The sequence below is a fragment of the Ovis aries genome, chromosome 18, assembly GCF_016772045.2.
Source record: "Ovis aries strain OAR_USU_Benz2616 breed Rambouillet chromosome 18, ARS-UI_Ramb_v3.0, whole genome shotgun sequence".
In the NCBI taxonomy this organism is placed as follows: Eukaryota; Metazoa; Chordata; class Mammalia; order Artiodactyla; family Bovidae; genus Ovis; species Ovis aries.
Window position 1 is genome coordinate 43,535,414 of NC_056071.1, and position 18,685 is coordinate 43,554,098.

Below are 18,685 nucleotides of genomic sequence, written 5' to 3' on the forward strand. Positions count from 1 at the left end.
GTGTTTCTTTTGCAGATACTTCAGCAATGATTCTGTGAAACGTAACTGTTACTGCCCTTTAGCTAAGATAAAATGTAGTGTATGTGTTTTTAATGAAGACTGTTGACGTTTAAAAGAACTGTATTTAGGTAAAAGAAAGTATAAATCAAATTTATAGGCCAAATATGAAAATAATGATGAAAAATATCTATACTTCAATGACTGGAATTGTACTCGAGTAAGTTTTTCATTAAGAGTTTTGTTTTTTTCTCAGAACAAAAGGGTATTGCATTTCAAGTTCGAATAATGACCAGTAACTAATACTTGCTTTTAACCTTACCGGCATCAGATGGTAAATGATGGTAGGGAGCTGGAGAAAAAACCTGTGCTGCAAAATCTTCAAATGTCGTTGGCTCTAAATGGTGCTGGACAATCGTTTGCAGATATCGTGCTCTCTCCTCATAGCTGATTTCCTTCAGTTAAGGTTGAACTTAAATGCAGCTTACAATGGAAAAGAACAGATCTGCTCAAAAAGGCCTATCACTGCTAAGCCATTACTTCTTAATAAATATATTCGCCAACTATTCTTGCATATCACTAAGAGTGTGACTTTGTAAAGAGTAAAAAAATATAGCTATTAACATAAGTTTACTCTTCCGGACACCATTATACCTGGTAGCTTAACAGAGATACATTTATTAGAATATAACTAACAGTAAACTGTTGGAAGAAAGAAAGGTTAACAGTTTACTTGGAAGAGGATTCAACTGCTACCAGGGCAGCCTAGGCTCATCTTATCTGGTTAATCAGCTTCGATCTGCAGATGTACTCTGAAAAGCCACATGATAAATATTATAATGCTGCTTAAAATACTATGTCTGAAATTCTATTTTTCATTTGCAATGATTTATTGTGAAAAATTCCTGCATATCTTCTTTTTTAAATCCCTGCATTTTCCCAACAATTGTTCTCATTTTGAATGGAAGACTACTCTTGCTGTAATCCTTGAATAACTCCATGCAGTTAAGATAAATACACAGTTGAATCTGTATGTCAGAAAAAAATACCTAGTCAATTATAACACTGAAACAGGCAGGAATATTTGCAAAGAGTCCACAGGACTCCTAAATACTGTCTAACAAAAGCATCTACAGGGCACTGACACTGACAGAAAAATACTGTACTTCCCTTTCACCACATTTTCTTCTCTGATATTATTGACAAGCAACCAGTACCTTGAAGTGTTGTTGCTTTTGAACAACCCACTCCAGGCTTCCTGTTTCAGCAGGCCTGATTGTGCTGTTAGCACAGAGAGGGCGAGAAAGAGAGAGAATATTTCTGTTGTTCACGAAAGCAACTATGGAAATGGCTGTCAAAATGTAGAGCAGCAGGCAGCAACATACAATTATCAGGAAAAACTCACATGCTGACTTCATGTCGTATAGTTCCTGAACTGAGAAATCAGTTAACCTTTCTTCTACAACTTTTGAAAGTTTTCCTGCTGTACTCAGTGTGCTGTGTTGATAGGCTTTACATGAAACATATAAATAAGTATGAAGGATAATAAAAATTTGCCTATTGCTTCTTCTCTATTCACTGAATTTTCCCTAAGACCCATTTTAGTATTTTACCCTCAAAACTCATTATTCTCTCTTTTTAAAATTGCAATTCAATTGTTGTTCTTCACTTCTTTAAACTGTAGACCAGGTCTATAACCAAGACCAAGAAAAAATTTTGAGAGGAAGATAATTTAAAATGTTAATTCAGTGGGAGATCCCATAGCCAGTTACATTTACAAGGCATTATTGAGAGAAACAAAGTTAAGTCTATATTCATTGTGCACTTAAGACTGTGATGTCTTTTGCCATCTAAAGGATTTGAGTAATCTCTCATACTACATATTATGTATCAAATATTCAAATAATCTTAATTCCAATTCCCTGTAATCCATCATTTTTACTTCTGGGGCTGAACTTCAAAATAATTTCACTCCTGCAATGGGGAGCAACAGGAAAAGATGCTATATTAAAATGATCAGCAGTAAGGATTTTATAGAAGGATCATGCAGACATTTTTGAGTGTTAACCCAGAAAAGTAATATAGCACACTTTTTAAAAGAGAGTATATGGTTATAAATGAAAGGGGATGAAACTGATGGTTCAATCTAAATAATACCACATATCTCACAACTTGTTGGAAAGTACTTTTTTCATTGGGGGAGATTCACAGCTGCCGAATTTTCTGCAGTTAATAGAGTCCTTTGATTCACAGCAGTGCCCCTTGTACAAAAAATACTGGCCTTTGTGTATTACCAGAAACTAATTTTCTATTTGGCTGAAAAGGGAAAAATGGGGTTATTGCTTCTCCCTCCTACAGAGCTTTTCATTATGCCTGATGCACTCAACTTCTAAGCTCTTCTGAGAAAAAAAATAACTGAAGAGGCAAGAGGTAGAAAAATGAGCTTGTTAGCACATTAGAAGTGAAGTATCTTGGTGGGCCCTAGAAATTCCCAGTGGTGTGTTAACTTATCACTCTATGCATGCTGGCACTGATAGTCTCCCAATTGATCACTCTCTTTTCGCACCAAAGGTGCTGCCAGGAAGCAAAGGCTGAAGGCCCACAGGAGAACAGTCTGCTATCAAAACAAGCTGTTTTTAAAAGTCTGCTTGAATGGGTAAAATGCTTCATGAAAAGTAGGGTGGAGACACCTACCTGCTTTTAAAATGCTCTACTTTCAGAGGGCCTATAAATGAAATATTTTACTTTATCTTATTATATTTAGAGTTTACACAAAAATTAGGCAGAGAGAAAGCAAATTTAGTATTTCTAAAGCAAGGAGAATACTTCCAAAGTAGTAAAATTTATTAGAACAAGAAATGACTATCTAGAGAAGATACATTTTGGGGTGTAATTCTATTTCACTATATAAAAGGTGATTCAGAAAACTCTGAAGAAACTTCAATATATAAAACTATACAAATTAAAATTATCTAGACATAATATATTCATTTTGTAGAAAAGCCACGATATATTTAATAAAATTGCAAAAAAATCATTAGAGGTAATAATGCTTACTAAACAATTTTTAAAGTCCAAGTATAGGTGGCAGAGTAAAGGAAAACAATCACTGATGGTTGAATTTAAATGAAAAACTGTAACAGTGATATCTGCAGTTTCCTTTTGGGGGATTATTTTCAGAAAATAGTTAGCTTAGTAACAGTAGAGTACAGTAAACCACATTCTAAAAGCTAAATTCTTTCTAATTTTCTAAGTTTGCTGCAGTCAAATAAAGCACAAACAATAATATCAAAGCAACCCAATCTACGTACTTACATCTTTTCTCCTTTTACTTTGGAAAACATATATTAAGGTGATATACTGAACTCGAAGTACTTAAACCATAATCCTGAGTCCACAAACAAGGAGCCTTTTGTGACTAAGATGATTATAAAGGTCCAAACAGTGATGTTAGCATCTGGAATGGTAACCATAATCCAAAACAGTTAATTCCTATATGTCCTTAAAATAGGTTACCCACTTATTCCTTAAAAGGCAGCTCTCTAGGGAAGAGTTATTAGTACCTACAAATTGAGTGGCCTACACAAACCTGATGGATAATAACAATTCAAGCTATATTCCTACTGCAATTGTATGTTGCCATTGGCATTGAAATTACAAATGAAATGGGTGAGATGCTAAAAAGGTGACGGCATACTTAAAAAACTCAGAGTAAAACTTAAAGTACAAGTCTAAGTTGAATTAAGACAGTTTTTGTTGCAAATCTAAAACAACCCAAGCCAAAACTAGCTAGTAAAACCCCATTTGATGAAGGAGACTTTTGGCTGGTAGGAATCTTTAATACAGAACTAGCCAATCAAAAGAAATCACACACAGGTGCTGCAATCACAGCAATATAATTATCCACTAATCCTCCTTTCCTTCTACTTTCTGCAAAAGCAGAAATGGGGGGAAGGAGTATTACCCATTCTAAAAATAAGAAAAAGCAACTAAATATTTTTTATAGTATAAATAGTTTAAACCCAATCTGTACTTCATTAATGCAATGTTAACATCAGTATTCATTTTAAGTAATTACTTTGATTTTAAACTTACATGTGAAATAATAAATCATGGCCCTGTGTCACTGGATCAAGATCAGCTGTCATGAAACTAGGGTTCAATTTCAGCCCACTCCTGGAAAGAGATGCTTGAATTCTCTGTGCCACATTTTAATGTGAATGTTAAAAACAGTTATTTTGACCTCTGACTCAACCTCCTTGTATCAGGTTGGTGCAAAAGTAACTGCTGTTTTTGCATTGTTGAAATTTGCCAATTGATACTGGAACACATGCTAAATTAATGTGGTTATGCTATACATCATTTTAATTTGCAACTCTTGCCTTTTTTTGCTAAAGACTTATTACTTGCTGCTTATATTTATTTTAGACTATGGAAATAATGTTAGATAAGAAGCAATTTCGAGTAATTTTCTTGAGTTCAAAATCAGTCGTAAAGCAGCAGAGACAGCTCACATCATCAACAACTCATTTGACCCAGGAACTGCTAACGAATGTACAGTGCATTGGTGGTTCAAGAAGTTTTGCAAAGGAGACGCGAGGCTTGAAGATGAGGAGTGTAGTGGCTGGCCATCTGAAGTTGACAACCACCATTTGAGAGAGACCATCGAAGCTGGTCCTATTACAACTACATGGGAAGTTGGGGAAGAACTCAACATCAACCATTTTATGGTCTTTCAGCATTTGAAACAAATTGGAAAGATGAAAAAGTTCGGTAAGTGGGTGCCTCACAAGTTGACCAGAAATAAAAACATTGTTTTGAAGTGCTGTCTTCTCTTATTCTATGCAACAACAATGAAGCATTTCTTGATCAGACTGTGACAGGCAACAAAAAGTGGATTTTATACAACAACTGGCAATGCCCAACTTAGTGTGGTGAGACCAAGAAACAGCTCCAAAACACTTCCCAAAGCTAAACTTGCACCAAAAAAAAGTCATGTCACTGTTTGGTGGTCTGCTGCCCATCTGATTCACTACAGCTTTCTGAATCTCAGTGCAGCCATTGTAACTGAGAAGTATGCTCAGCAAATCGATGAGATGCACTAAAAACTGCAACAACTGCAGCCAGCGCTGGTCAACAGAAAGGGCCCAATTCTCCATGACAATGCCCAAGCGCATATTACACAACCGACGCTTCAAAAGTTGACTGAATCGGGCTACTAAGTTTTGCCTCATCTGCCATATTCACCTGATCTCTCACCAACGACCACTTCTTCAAGAATCTCTACAATTTCTTGCAGGGAAAATGCTTCCACAACCAGCAGAATGCAGAAAATTCTTTCCAAGAGTTCATCGAATCCCAAAACAACAGATTTTTATGCTATAGGAATAAACCAACTTATTTCTCGTTACTAAAAAAATGTGTTGATTGTAATGGTTTTTGACTAATAAAGATCCGTTTGAGCCTAGTTATAATGATTTAAAATTCAGTGAGAAACCACAATTATGTTAGTACCAACCTAATAAATAGCAAGTGTTGTCTCCATGTGGACACTTTTCAGTACCAGTTTAAGAAATATATACATGCATTCATTTGCAAGAATGCTTTGATAAAACTTGTCTATGGTACGTACAAGAGGAACTTCTGAGTTATTCTGAGAAAATTGATTTCTCATGAGAAAAAAGAATATGAAGAAAAGATGGTATGGTAAACAGTTAATTAGTGCCACTTATTTCAACTTTACTAATGTATAGGAAAAATAGAGAAAAGGTAATTTTTTTTAAAGGTAGATTTGGTTTTAAAGAAGGAACAACCTTTCATTCTCCACAATAATTTTCTTAATAATACAGTGTAATCAGGGGTTTTATACGTCCAATGTAATTCGTGACTAGTTTCAAAGAAATTGAAACTTGTGTGTGTATGTGTTTATATATGTATATATGTGTGTACACATGTAGTACGTAAGAACGAATATAAAGTATAATTTTTCATAAAAAGGTTACGAAAATGATAAGCAGACATCAAAGGCCTATCATTGCCTAACAAATTGCCTCTTAAATTCAAGTTTAATGTTTTCTTTCCAAAACAAAGAGAAACCCTACTGTCTCCTTTTTCAGTAAAGGCAAAGTATGAAGTATCTATATCTGTGCTTGACAGCATAGCCTCAGGGATTCAAGGCCCATTCTGAAATTCCTAATGCAGTAAGCACTTGCCCACACTCATATGAATGTGGTTTCTTTGCTGTTTTACCAGTTAGGAATTTCGTCTGCCTTCTCTCTATAGAAAATTCCAAGAATGGTCATTGCAGGAAGAAAAAGAGTTTTGCACAGTGACTTAAATTTTTTTTGTGAATACTACCTACCTTATTTACAAAGTTTGCAAGATGGTTGGTAGCTTGGTACTGACTCTGGTGGGAGTTTTCACATCATGGAACTCAATAAATGCCACAAATCGAGGCCTCTTCCTGCTCTCCAGAGCCAGCTGTTAAGCACCAAGTGTGCCTCTTTCCTCATGCTTGCTCTTCTAATAAACTAGTGGGAGACTAATGTCTGAGGATGGAGGCCATGCCGTTTTATCTTAGTATCTCCAGCACCTAGCACAAGACCCAGTAGTACTCCTTGACTGTTTATAAACTATAGAAGGAATGAATCAAGTTGGTTTGATAATTGATTAGGAGCCGGCTGACTTCCCTGGTGGCTCAGATGGTAAAGTGTCTGCCTACAATGCAGGAGATCCGGGTTCAATCCCTGGGTTGGGAAGATCCCCTGGAGAAGGAAATGGCAACCCACTCCAGTATTTCTGCCTGGAAAATCCCATGGATGGAGGAGCCTGGTAGGCTATAGTCCATGGGGTCACGAAGAGCAGGACACAACTGAGCGACTTCACTTATGCAGAGAGCCTGCTTCCTCTAATCCCAATTAGGCTCTCCAGAGACAAACCCCCTCGGGGGCAAATATAGTTGGGACCTACCTAGGATTGAATTTAGAGACAGTGTTTGAATCTTATGAGGAAGAGTTTGGTTCTACCCCTATCTTTAATCTAGCTGACCTTTTTTGAAAGAAGTGAGTAAAACACTGTGTATACCTATGTAAGGTGTAACATTAAAAGAAAGCTGATATTAACATAAAATAATTGCCCATGGAAGAAATGCTATAATGTTCAACATAATCACAACTCATTACAATTTAGCATTGAAATGCACATTTTGTCCCATTGGTTGGGATAATTTTTTTTTTTTAAGAAATTAAACATTTTTCATCAGTTCTACTTCTTATCATCCAAGTGGCCATCTGCAGTGAAAGGAGAAAAGGAAAGACAACTGGGAATATCTCCATAGATAAAATAAAATGAAAGGTATTTTCAAAATCATTTTAGGCAGATATCCAAAACTGCTCTGTACACTGAGTGGTAAAAATATCCTTGAAAAAAATACTTGGGAATTTAAATATTTAAGGTTTTAAAAAGGCAATCTTGAGAGGACTGATCCCAAGGCATAATTTATAGAGAATATTTTAGGACAAGTCAGAACTTGAGGAAGGATACAACAAAGATCTACCAACATTTCAGGAAACTCAGCAAAATGCTTTTCAACAATAAGCTTTGCCTTGAAGGAGAATATGAAGATTTGCTTAGAAAAACAAAGCTGCTGACTGGTAGAGTTGGGACTAGAACCTTGGTTATTTAAGAGTCCAGTGCTCTTTCTACAGACAATCTCAATGATACGAATTTAGATGGAAAAAAAAAGTATAAAAGGCTAATTTTAGTCAGCTCAGGGATGGCCAACACAATGACTATTAGCTTAACTTCTAAGATTGGCAATTTTCAAAAAATGTTTGTTTATATAGTTGAATCTTATATGTAGTATAGTAAAAATCTATAACATGACCTAAAAAATGAGAAAATAAACCACATTTGGCTTTTCAGTTCTAAAAGACCATGAAATATTTTCAAACATTCTGAAGCAGTATCATTATAGGATCTTGAAAACATAATGGACAATTAGAATTTTATTGAGATATAATATATAGGTAGATACATTTTGTAAGTACAACTCAAGGATCTCATGACTATTATTATCAGGAGTAAAGTGGGATACTTTCCTGAAATATACAGGGCAATAAAGTATCCCACAGACTAAAAGGCACTGCTCCTTTATAAGATAAAAGTAAGCTACACTGCTTACTTTATAAAGATCTAGTATATTAACACTCCATTTCTTTCCTACAGCAACTAATTTCTTTAAGAAACATGGAGTCTAGTTCATATGCAGTAAAAATAAAATTCTCCTACATAAACAGCATGAATCTTAGAATTGTTTAGCAGGAATTCTGAAAATCCACAACAGGTTATGACAAATAATTGTGTATGATTTTTATGATGTCTAATATTAATGAAATTCTTTAGTAGTTGATACTATCTACACCATGAAGGAAAAGCTGTGATTTGTCAGAGGAGACAAAGCTGGGCTTTAATCCATCCTTTTAACCATACTGCCAAGTCTATATTGTTTTCACTGCGTCTCAATTAGGAGACAGGCAGGACACCTGGTACTTCTTTATCTAAGTCCCATGGGCTGCCAGATGACTCAAAATCCATAACAGGTGCTAAGGCACTGTGAGGATAGTCCTATTATTGAAAGCTGGAGTTGTATAAAATTTGGACCATATATAATTGCTCATAAATCAGTCAATTATTAAATGAAAACATTAAGTAAAAAGTTGATAAACCCAATTCTATATAACAAAATTTATGTAAACGCACTTAAAAAGATTAACCTTAAATAAATAGGATTAAAAATTTAAACCTACCTAAAGGTTCTGAAAATCCTTCCTGATTTAATAATCCAATAATCACTGGCAGCTTCTAAAAAGCACTAACATTATCAAATATGTATATGTTTCACTTTCATGAAAGTTGTATAAACCAAATCATCTAAATGAAAAACTAAGTTACTTGGATTTCAAATTTAATGAAATTAAAATTTTGTACTCTCATTCTCAGTAAGATCTGCTTGGAAGTATTATCATTAAGTAATGAGACTTCCACAGTCAACAGAGAACTGCTTCAGAACTACCAAGTATTAGAGTAAGAGTTTTAATTGTTTAAAATTTAAACTAAGTTTAAATGTTGAGGGAAAATCAGAAACAATCACTTGTGTTTTTCCTTTTAGGAACAAAAATTTCAATACATTAAGTTAAGGAAATCAATGTGTTTGGAACAAATACTAAACTTGGGTTATGTCAGAAGACTGCAAAAAGGAAAAAAATAACTAAGTGAAATTTTACAGTGTACAATTACTTAAGTGTTATCTCTACCTAAATGTGCACTAACTTAATTAAGATTCTGTTTAAATGCTATAATTATTGGGAGTACACAAAGTGATTTATTATCATGGTAAATAGTTACAGGGTGCAGCAAACCATCATTTAAGACAGTGTCATAGAATCTACGATAAACAATATATTGGCTTAAACTAATGCACTATATGCCCCCAGGGAATAACAGGCTCAGAGACAGGACTTTAACATTAAAATCTACCCATTAATCTTGACTTAACTATAATCTATTCTGTAGTAAAAGGAAGAATGGGTATTCAATGAATTACTGTTTTTGAAATACTGCACTGGCTGCTCATTTACTAAAACAGTTTAAGTGCATATCAGAGATGGAATAGTAGTTAAATTTTACAGAATGTTACTAATTTTATAAAACATGCATTTGATTTTCCTTCAGTTTAGCAAGAACATCAAAATTCTAAAAATCTATAGATTGAAAAACTTTTCTTAAAATAACTCTGTGATCCTTTGAAAGGACATGTTGCATAAATTACAATACTGCAGTATAATTTAGTCAACTTAATTTCTGCTGAAAAAAAAGAATCATCTATGGAAATACATTGTGGGGTCAGGATCTTGGGGGCTGAAATAAGCTTTTAAGTTGTACATCATTGTTTTTTTGCATGAGAACCTCCAACTGCTTGATTAGACTGACCAGAAGAAAATGTAAAGACCTGGAGTGGTGTTTATATAAATATTACAGCATACACTGACTCACTTTTAAAAAAGATATCCAAAATAGAATTCAAGGAAAGATAATCATGAGTGACTGAAACAGGCATCACCTCATTTAAATGATAAATCTAGTATTTAACCTTGAGATTTGCTTAGCGGATTATTTTAGCATTTGCGACTGTTACACATAAAATTGATTTATATTTCTGTATCAGTATAGCTTCTATATATTCAGATGATATTCAGGAATTGTTAAAAGCACACAGTAAAGGAAATTAAGTCAAATTTGTCTCTAACCTTATGTGATGCATAAACTTTGGTGGTTTTAACCCACTTCCCCTTATTTTAAATTTCTATCAAGATTACAAAACATTATTTTCAGTTCATTTAAACATAAAAATACCATGAAGGAAAACTGACTTTTTGCTCTGCTATAATCTTGTGGGCTGTTAACAGGGAATTACTACAGGTGGTTGCTTAAATGTATTTATTTGCTTTCTTTTTGATAGCAGGTATGTGCTAAATAAAAATCAACACCTTTATCAAGAGAGAATAAGTAAATGTAGAAACATCAGTTCTACAACAGCTATTTTTGCTGCTTCTCTTTTTCTCAACAGCAATTAGTAAAGCAACCCCTTCCCCTCCTCCCTAGTGCCGTCAAGCTGTTCAGAGCAGTTTGCAACTCGACAATGGTACCATTGTGAATGCTCTCTGGGCTTCCTTCCCACAGAGAGTTAAATGGGCAGTTCCTGCTGCCCATGATTGGTGTCCAGTGAAATAATACTCAAGAGCCAGGTTTTATCAGCTTCACGCCAAAGAAGTGAAGCCAGGGAACCCAAGCCTTCATATCATACTGGACCATATGCCAACCCTGATGGCCCCAAAGGTTTATCACTAAGAATCAGGATCCATCATGTCCCTTGTGAAATTTCACTTCACATACCTTATGTGAAATGCAAAGCTTCACTAAAAACCGAACCTTCTTTACAATTGGCATGAACAGATGGACGGTAACAGTGGTTTGGCAAGCAAAAGTTAAGATTTAAATAGGCTGTATTCTAGTGTTTGAGAGGAAAAGCAGTTAGAAGAAAATGAGGAGATCTGTGATCCATAGTTTAATTTTAATTCCATTATTGAGTTATTAAAAACACAATAGCAAAATCTCTTATATTTAGTAAAAAAGGAAATTAATGGATTAAAAGCACTGCAATTCCTTCATTACACAAGGTTAGAGTAATTTCAGCTTTACATCCTTCATTCTTTGCTCTCTGAAATCCCCAAATAGCATCTGAATCTACTACTGTTTTTTATATTTAAAAAAAGACTAGAATAAAACTTACACATTATGTAGTAGGTATACTCAATAATAACATAGGCACACTAGTGCATCTAGGTCACAAATATCAACATAAAGGTTTAATGGAGAAAAAGTTCCTTTCTAGCATAGGTCAGAGGTTAGTAAAGATACAGAAGTAGAGAAACTTCAAGTTTTGTTGTTCTTATGGAAAAGTGGGACGATCACCTGATAGTTTTCTATTTTCTTTCTGGTATACTATGATATAACCCAACTATCTAGACTGGACCATATGTGGACCATACTGTCATGCTGGATGTGGCAAAACAGTTAAGATGCTGGTAGTGCTTTCTTTTCCTATCAGAACAGGATAAAAATACTTCATCTGTCAACAACATGTTAAAGTATAATAATATATAAAAGCACATTTTCTGAGCTCTTGCTACATGGCAGACAGGCTGCTTAGTGCTTCATATGGATAATCTCATTTAATCCTTACAACATTCCCGAGTTTGGTACTCTTTTTACAGATTAAATAAAAATCAGACATAAAGACAGTGACACTTAATAAACGGTTCTGGACTCTGAAGCCCATGCTGATTTCCCAAGAGTCAGCTGCCACACTTTAAAAAATAATTAATTTATAATTAAGGACTCAGGATAGTCTGTATTTATCAATATTATCTTCAGAGGAAATGATCTACAAAAGACAGTAGATATATAAATTTATGTAATTTCTCAATAAACTCACTTTCTTCTAACATGAAATGGCAGCAATATTGATGGGCCTCCCTAAGAGGTTTTATAATGTTCTATCGTAATGAATGGCAAACTGCATTAGCAGAGCCAATCAATTACATTTCGTTTTGGCTCTTATACTTTTGCAACAGGTTCTATACATTTGAGTAGCAGAACTGCAGGGATAACAAACTGTGACTAATTGAAGAATGATCATTGACTTCTGGTAATTTGTCTGATAAAGTTAAACAGAAACCCAATTCTGGCATTTACGAAAAAAGTCAAATCTAAACAGATTAGAAGAAATCAAATGATATTGGTTTGGTAGGAAAGAATATTAAATCTAGGAGGAAAGTGTTTTTTTAAAGATAACCATTTAGTTTCATAATATCCCTTATAATGTATATTTCAGAATATTACATATGTATTATATATGCATAAAAAACTGGCTCCCCTGGTGGCTCAGACGGTAAAGTGTCTGTCTACAATGCGGGAGACCTGGGTTCGAGCCCTGGATTGGGAAGATCCCCTGGAGAAGGAAATGGCAATCCACTCCAGGACTACTGCCTGGAGAATCCCATGGACAGAGGAGCCTGATAGGCTACAGTCCATGGGGTGGCAAAGAGTTGGACACAACTGAGCAACTTCACTTTCACTTTCTATACATAAAAATCTCAAAATATAAATGGCAAGGATTATAACAGACATGCTCCATTCCACCTACTCAGATCTCACCTTTGAGGCCCAGATTTTCCACACATTCTTCCCTAGTTTTCTGACTCCAAAGTAATGATTTTTTCTTCAGGACTCCCATAACATTATTATCTACAACCTGACCGTGACACATTTTACCTCGTGTAATTTTTAGTGTAAATATATATTATCTCTCCTATTAAATTATAAACTTATAGAAGAGATTAGCATCTGATTTGTCTTTGCATTTCTCTCAAAATATTTACCATTACTATGTAAGTGATCAACAAATATTTTTGATAGAAGAAAAACAGTATAGTTCTATCTTCTTACCTGGTGGTGGTTAAACTAATTATTCATCATATTTAAGACTGATAAAACTTTTTTCAAATTATATCCTGGAGTAAGAAAGGTTAAGAAGAAAACTTAAGAAAACTAAGACATGGGAGATGGTTAATTTTATGTCAACCTGGCTCGGCCACAGTACCCAGTGTTTGGTTAAATAGCAGCTTAGATGTTGCTCAGAAGGTAATTTTTAGGTGTGATTACCATCTCTACCCTAACTCCCACAGATTTCAGACTTGCCAGTACCCACAATCATGTGAGTCAATTCCTTAAAATCAACCCCTCTCTCTATATATACACTTAAGAACATGCATCCTACTGATTGTTTCTCTGAGAACCCAAATACAATATGATTATATACTGTAACTTCTGAAAATTTTGTATGTATAATAAATTTCACATTAAAGAAAAACAGGATGTATGTAATATCAACATATTTAACATTTATACACAGTCATAATGTCTCTGGGATCAAAACAAATAATTTAAAATTTTTATTTAAGAAAAAGCCATGATATGACTTTTGATCATGAAATTGATGTTTTAGAATTATATTCTTACAAAAAAGTCAAAAACAACTAAAAAAAAAACCCCAAACCCCACACCAAAACACATACACACTCTCTTTCAACAGGTAACTACTAAATGATGGCTAAACATCAACCTGACATAGTCCTTAGGTCTAATGGTTATACAGAATGTGCCTACTCTTCCTCCCCAGTGATGCATTTCAATTCTAACTGCATGATCAAACCAACAAATTGAGCTCGAGACAAAAAAAAAACAAAAAACAAAAAAAACCCAAAAAAACCTAGCTGACAAAGTCAGAAGTTGTAAGGAAATGCTTTTCAAGTACAAGTAATGCAAGAAATGACAAGTGAAGTGAAGGAGAGGTTTCAAAGCTTGAAAGACAGTCATCAATACTGACAGATTACTGTAATTCTGGCTGCCAGCATGATCGATTTGGGCAGCATATGACAATCAATATTGTCCTCATTTAGTGAACAGCATTAGATTCATAGATACAGAAGATGTTCCTAGGATAAAATTTAAGCTGTATTTAATGATCATAAATAGCACAATTTATGCTGTGGAATCTTAGTGGGTACTTTTATTGGGCATAAAATAACTGACACAGCAGTTCAATTATCTAAATATAATTGAGTTTATTACATATTCTTTTACTCCATTTCTCTTATGAGGATTAAAATAGAACCTGATGGTTTTCAAAGCCTATTGCTATCTCAATTTTTATTGTAATTTCTCATAAGCTTTATTGATCTGTTTTAGAATACATGATTTTTTCCTTAATGTGAGCTTATCTGAATTTGTCAAAACTACATATTTACAATTTTATTATTTCTGAAATATTTGCTATTTAAAATGAAATGACATCTATATTTAGTATCTTAAAATGAAATCATCTAGTTGTAATTTATTATATAAACTTAAAAATCAAAGTAATCTCTGTATATTGTCAATTCCCTCAGTATTTAAAATTAACATACACCTTTGTGAACCTTTGTGAAAAGAGAATAGTTCTTCAGATCAGCAAAGGCTAAGAGTATCTCTACTATATACTTAAATAGTATGGGGAAATAACTTCTATTCAGCTTTTAAATTCAAGCTTCCAAGTCAAGAAAAACTTGTTTGATCTGATTTAATATTTTTACTGATTGTTGCTGAAGTGGTTTTCCTGATAGAAGTTCCTCATATCTGCTGGGTAAAGTGTTCATGTTTACTGTTTTCATCTTAAATTCTCTCTCTTCATCTTAGAATTTTCTCCAGTGTGGTATCTATTAATGTCTCAGCAAGATTAACTATAAGAACTTCATGAAACAAGCCTGAAAATCCAATTCAATCAATTAACCAACGAACCAACTAAATATAAAAACCCAATTAGGCAATTCCTTGGTGTTGGGTAGAGTTGTTTTATATTGACTGTAATCTTTACACATAACAGAATTAATCACGGCACAAAATAATGTATCTTATTTCATTTACTAGGCGCATCTAAAATTCATTTTCTCATTTATTCTTTGCCACAATTCTGAGATGGGTATTAGCAAGTTTTTTATTAAAGATGAAGAAAGTTAGGGTTAGACATTCTGGGACTTGACTATGATCACACGGCAGACCTCAGGTTAAAATCAATGTTTATAACTGCAAATCCAGCTATTATACCTCTAGTGTAACATGCAAATGGGAAATAGTCTTCAAGAGGTGCAGGTAAAGGAAATTAAGCCATATCCTCACTTTTCATTGGTGTACTTGAACTATTTGGTGATGTGCATCTTACATGCTGTTTGTCTCTCAGGCCAGAAACAGTTTGTGTTAGCTCAATAAATTGAGTTCCTACTGACACAAGAGGCAAGTAGAGGTTTGTATTACACTCTAATTGCACTCTCATCACTTTCCCAAAAGATTTAAGGCATTCTTAAAAGCTTTTGCACAACAAAGGAAACTATAAGCAAGGTGAAAAGCCAGCCCTCAGAATAGGAGAAAATAATAGCAAGTGAAACAACTGACAAAGAATTAATCTCCAAAATACAACACACATTTCTCCAAAGAAGACATATGGATGGCCAATAAACACACGAAAAGATGCTCAACACCGCTCATTATTAGAGAAATGCAAATCAAAACCACACTGAGGTATCACCTCACACCAGTCAGAAGGGCCATCATCAAAAAAGTCTACAAACAATAAATGCTAGAGAGGGTTTGGAGAAAAGGGAACCCTCTTACACTCTTGGTGGGAATGCAAACTGGTACAGCCACTATGGAGAAGAGTGTGGAGATTCCTTAAAAATGGAACGGAACTGCCATACGATCCAGCAATCCCACTGCTGGGCATATACCCTGAGGAAACCAGAACTGAAAGAGACACGTGTGCCCCAGTGTTCACTGCAGCACTATTTACAATAGCCAGGACATGGAAGCAACCTAGATGTCCATCAAGGGATGAATGGATAACGAAGTTGTGGTACATATACACAATGGAATATTACTAGGCTATAAAAAGGAACACATCTAATGAAGTGGACAAACCTGGAGTCTATTATACAGAGTGAAGTAAGTCAGAAAGAGAAAGGCAAATACTGTATATTAATGCGTATATATGGAATTTAGAAAGATGGCACCAACGACCCTACATGTAGCACAGCAAAGGAGACGCAGACTTTGGGACTCAGTGGGAGAAGGTGAGGGTGGGATGAAACATGTATATTACCATATGTAAAACAGACGACCAGTACAAGTTCGAAGCATGAAGAAGGGTACCCAAAGCTGGTGCTCTGAGACAACCCAGAGGGATAGGGAGGGGAGAAAAGGGGGAGGGGGTTCAAGATGGGGGTCACATGTTTACCTGTGGCTGATTCATGTTAATGTATGGCGAAAACCATCCAATACTGTAAAATAATTATCCTCCAATTAAAAAAAAAGATTTAAGGCATTCTTTCTACTGTATCTTAAATGAAATGATGGAAAACACTAACCTCAGGATGAACATCAGGATCAGGGGAACTATCAAGAGGCAAAGGTCACAAAGACATCAACTGCAGTAGAGCTGACAATGTGGACAAAATCAGTTTATGCATAATAAGCTTTCTAGAGATAGGAAATAATAAACTGAATCTTTACATTTCATAACAATGACCACTTCAAATCTGAGTTTTCAACTAGAAGTAAATGAAGATGTAACCACTACAAATAAGAACAATATTGTAAAGTAATTAACCTCCAATTAAAATAAATAAATTTATTTAAAAAAAAGAAATGCTATATAAATGTCACTAAGCTTAATTAATCAATGTAACATGTCAGTAACCTATAATTCTATTCCACACCGTCAGAATACCTGAGAAATTACACAGAAATCAGGTTACTTAAGTCAGTGTTTCTTAAAAGAAGAAAACATATGCTGTAGACTTATGATAAATCTATTTCATGTGCAATAGGATATTTTAAAAAGCCTTTCTTGTAAAGCTTAACATCTACAGTTTATTATGTAGAAGATAAATAATTGAAACGTTTTTAATCATATAGAAAAAGTATATGAAGACACAAATCCACTTTATGAAGGAGTAATGAAAACAAATTTAAATTTTAAAACTGTGTGCATATTTCGTCCCAGGCAGCGCTCGAAGAGTTTTACACATATTGACTCATTCAGTTCTCATTAACACTATAGGCTAGATATTATTATCATTCTTCATTTTCTGGATAAGGAAATGAGGCTGAGAAGTTTTGCCCAGAACTGCAGAACCAGGAAGAGGTGACCAGTATTTGAGTCCAGGCAATCTGGCTCCAGAAGTCATGTCCTAAAACACTCCACGTCCTCTCATACTTCCATGTTTCTGTTATGCTGTTCCCTCTGCCTGGAATACTCTTCTTAATCTCATCTACCTGATGAACTCATTCATTGTTCAAGATTGGGTCAATCCTTATATTCTCAGAAGTGTTTGCTGATACCACCATCCCTTCCAGCTGAGAGGCCCCTTGTTATAATAACTTGCAGAACATTCCGTGCATAACTCTTATTACAGTATAGATACTGAAAACAATATATTTCCTCAACTAGACTGAGTACTCTGCAATGACTGCTTTGGTTATCTCTGCACATCCAGATTAGCAGACCACCTAGTATATAATAGTGCTCTAATTAATTAACCAAAAGACAAGTACTGACTACAACTGTATAAAAGAAAATACCATAACTGTTTAAACACTGGGGAGGAACACTCCATCATCTATATGTCAATAAACAAGAACTCCGTAGGTCTTTAGCACATTAGAAGAAGTTACCTTAGAAAGTAGAAAACAACTGTTAAACCAACTGTTGAAAAGGATACAAGTTTTGATACAATGGAATCAGGGATTTCAGAGCACGGCTTGCATTTATAGCTGTTGCTCGAACCATAATAGGTAGGACCTTTCCATTCACAATAGCACCATCAAAGAGTGGACCAAAGAAGGGAACCTGATTGAGAAATTAGAATAATTTAACAATTCAAACTGGAAAAAGGCTGTAAATAAAAACAATCAAAACCGTTTGCATATAAAACAATCTTTCTGCTTCCTCTTTAGTTCTTCCTTTAGCAGAAATGCTATTCAAATTTTCTGCCAAGATGGGTCATTCATACTAGGACAACAAACAAAACAAAAAACGCCAAAGGTCTACAGGGGTTCCATTCAAAAGAATTATGTGCTTCATGTAACTGATTAAACAACTTATACTACCTGCCAATTTTCCAATTTTTGGAGCCTCAACTGTATACAAAAATCCAACACTTCAAGTTACTTTATCATTTTCATGCAATGCCAGCTTTACCAATGAACCTAAAACACTATTTTTTATTATATGGTTTATTAGAAAAAGATCTGTCACTATTATCATATGACTGATGTTTTCAAAAGTATTCCATTTGAATATGGCTAGTACAAATGGCAGCTAAAGGCAAAGACATGAGCTATGGATAATACAATAAATATTGTATGTTTTGTGGCCACATATTGTCTCTGCTGTATATTCTTCAATTTTTCAAATGAGAAAAACCCATTAAAAATGTAACATTCTTAGCTTGTGGGTTATACGAAAACAATAGGA

At 34.5% G+C, this 18,685-nt stretch overlaps 2 protein-coding genes across 13 annotated transcripts in view; both read right to left on the reverse strand.

Moving 5' to 3' along the window:
* The window catches only part of LOC114109112 (large ribosomal subunit protein uL18-like), a 638,969-nt gene that overhangs the window by 120,099 nt on the left and 500,185 nt on the right, over positions 1–18,685 (reverse strand). The window lies entirely within an intron of this gene.
* RALGAPA1 (Ral GTPase activating protein catalytic subunit alpha 1) overlaps positions 1–18,685 on the reverse strand; it is a 201,085-nt gene that overhangs the window by 9,709 nt on the left and 172,691 nt on the right. For all 12 annotated transcript variants that reach the window (XM_004017895.6, XM_060401811.1, XM_060401806.1 and 9 more), the window contains 2 exons: positions 17,931–18,058; positions 320–444 (listed from right to left, as the gene is read on the reverse strand). In XM_004017895.6, coding sequence (XP_004017944.2) covers positions 320–444; positions 17,931–18,058 — 253 coding nt within the window. The remainder of the gene's footprint in view (positions 1–319; positions 445–17,930; positions 18,059–18,685) is intronic.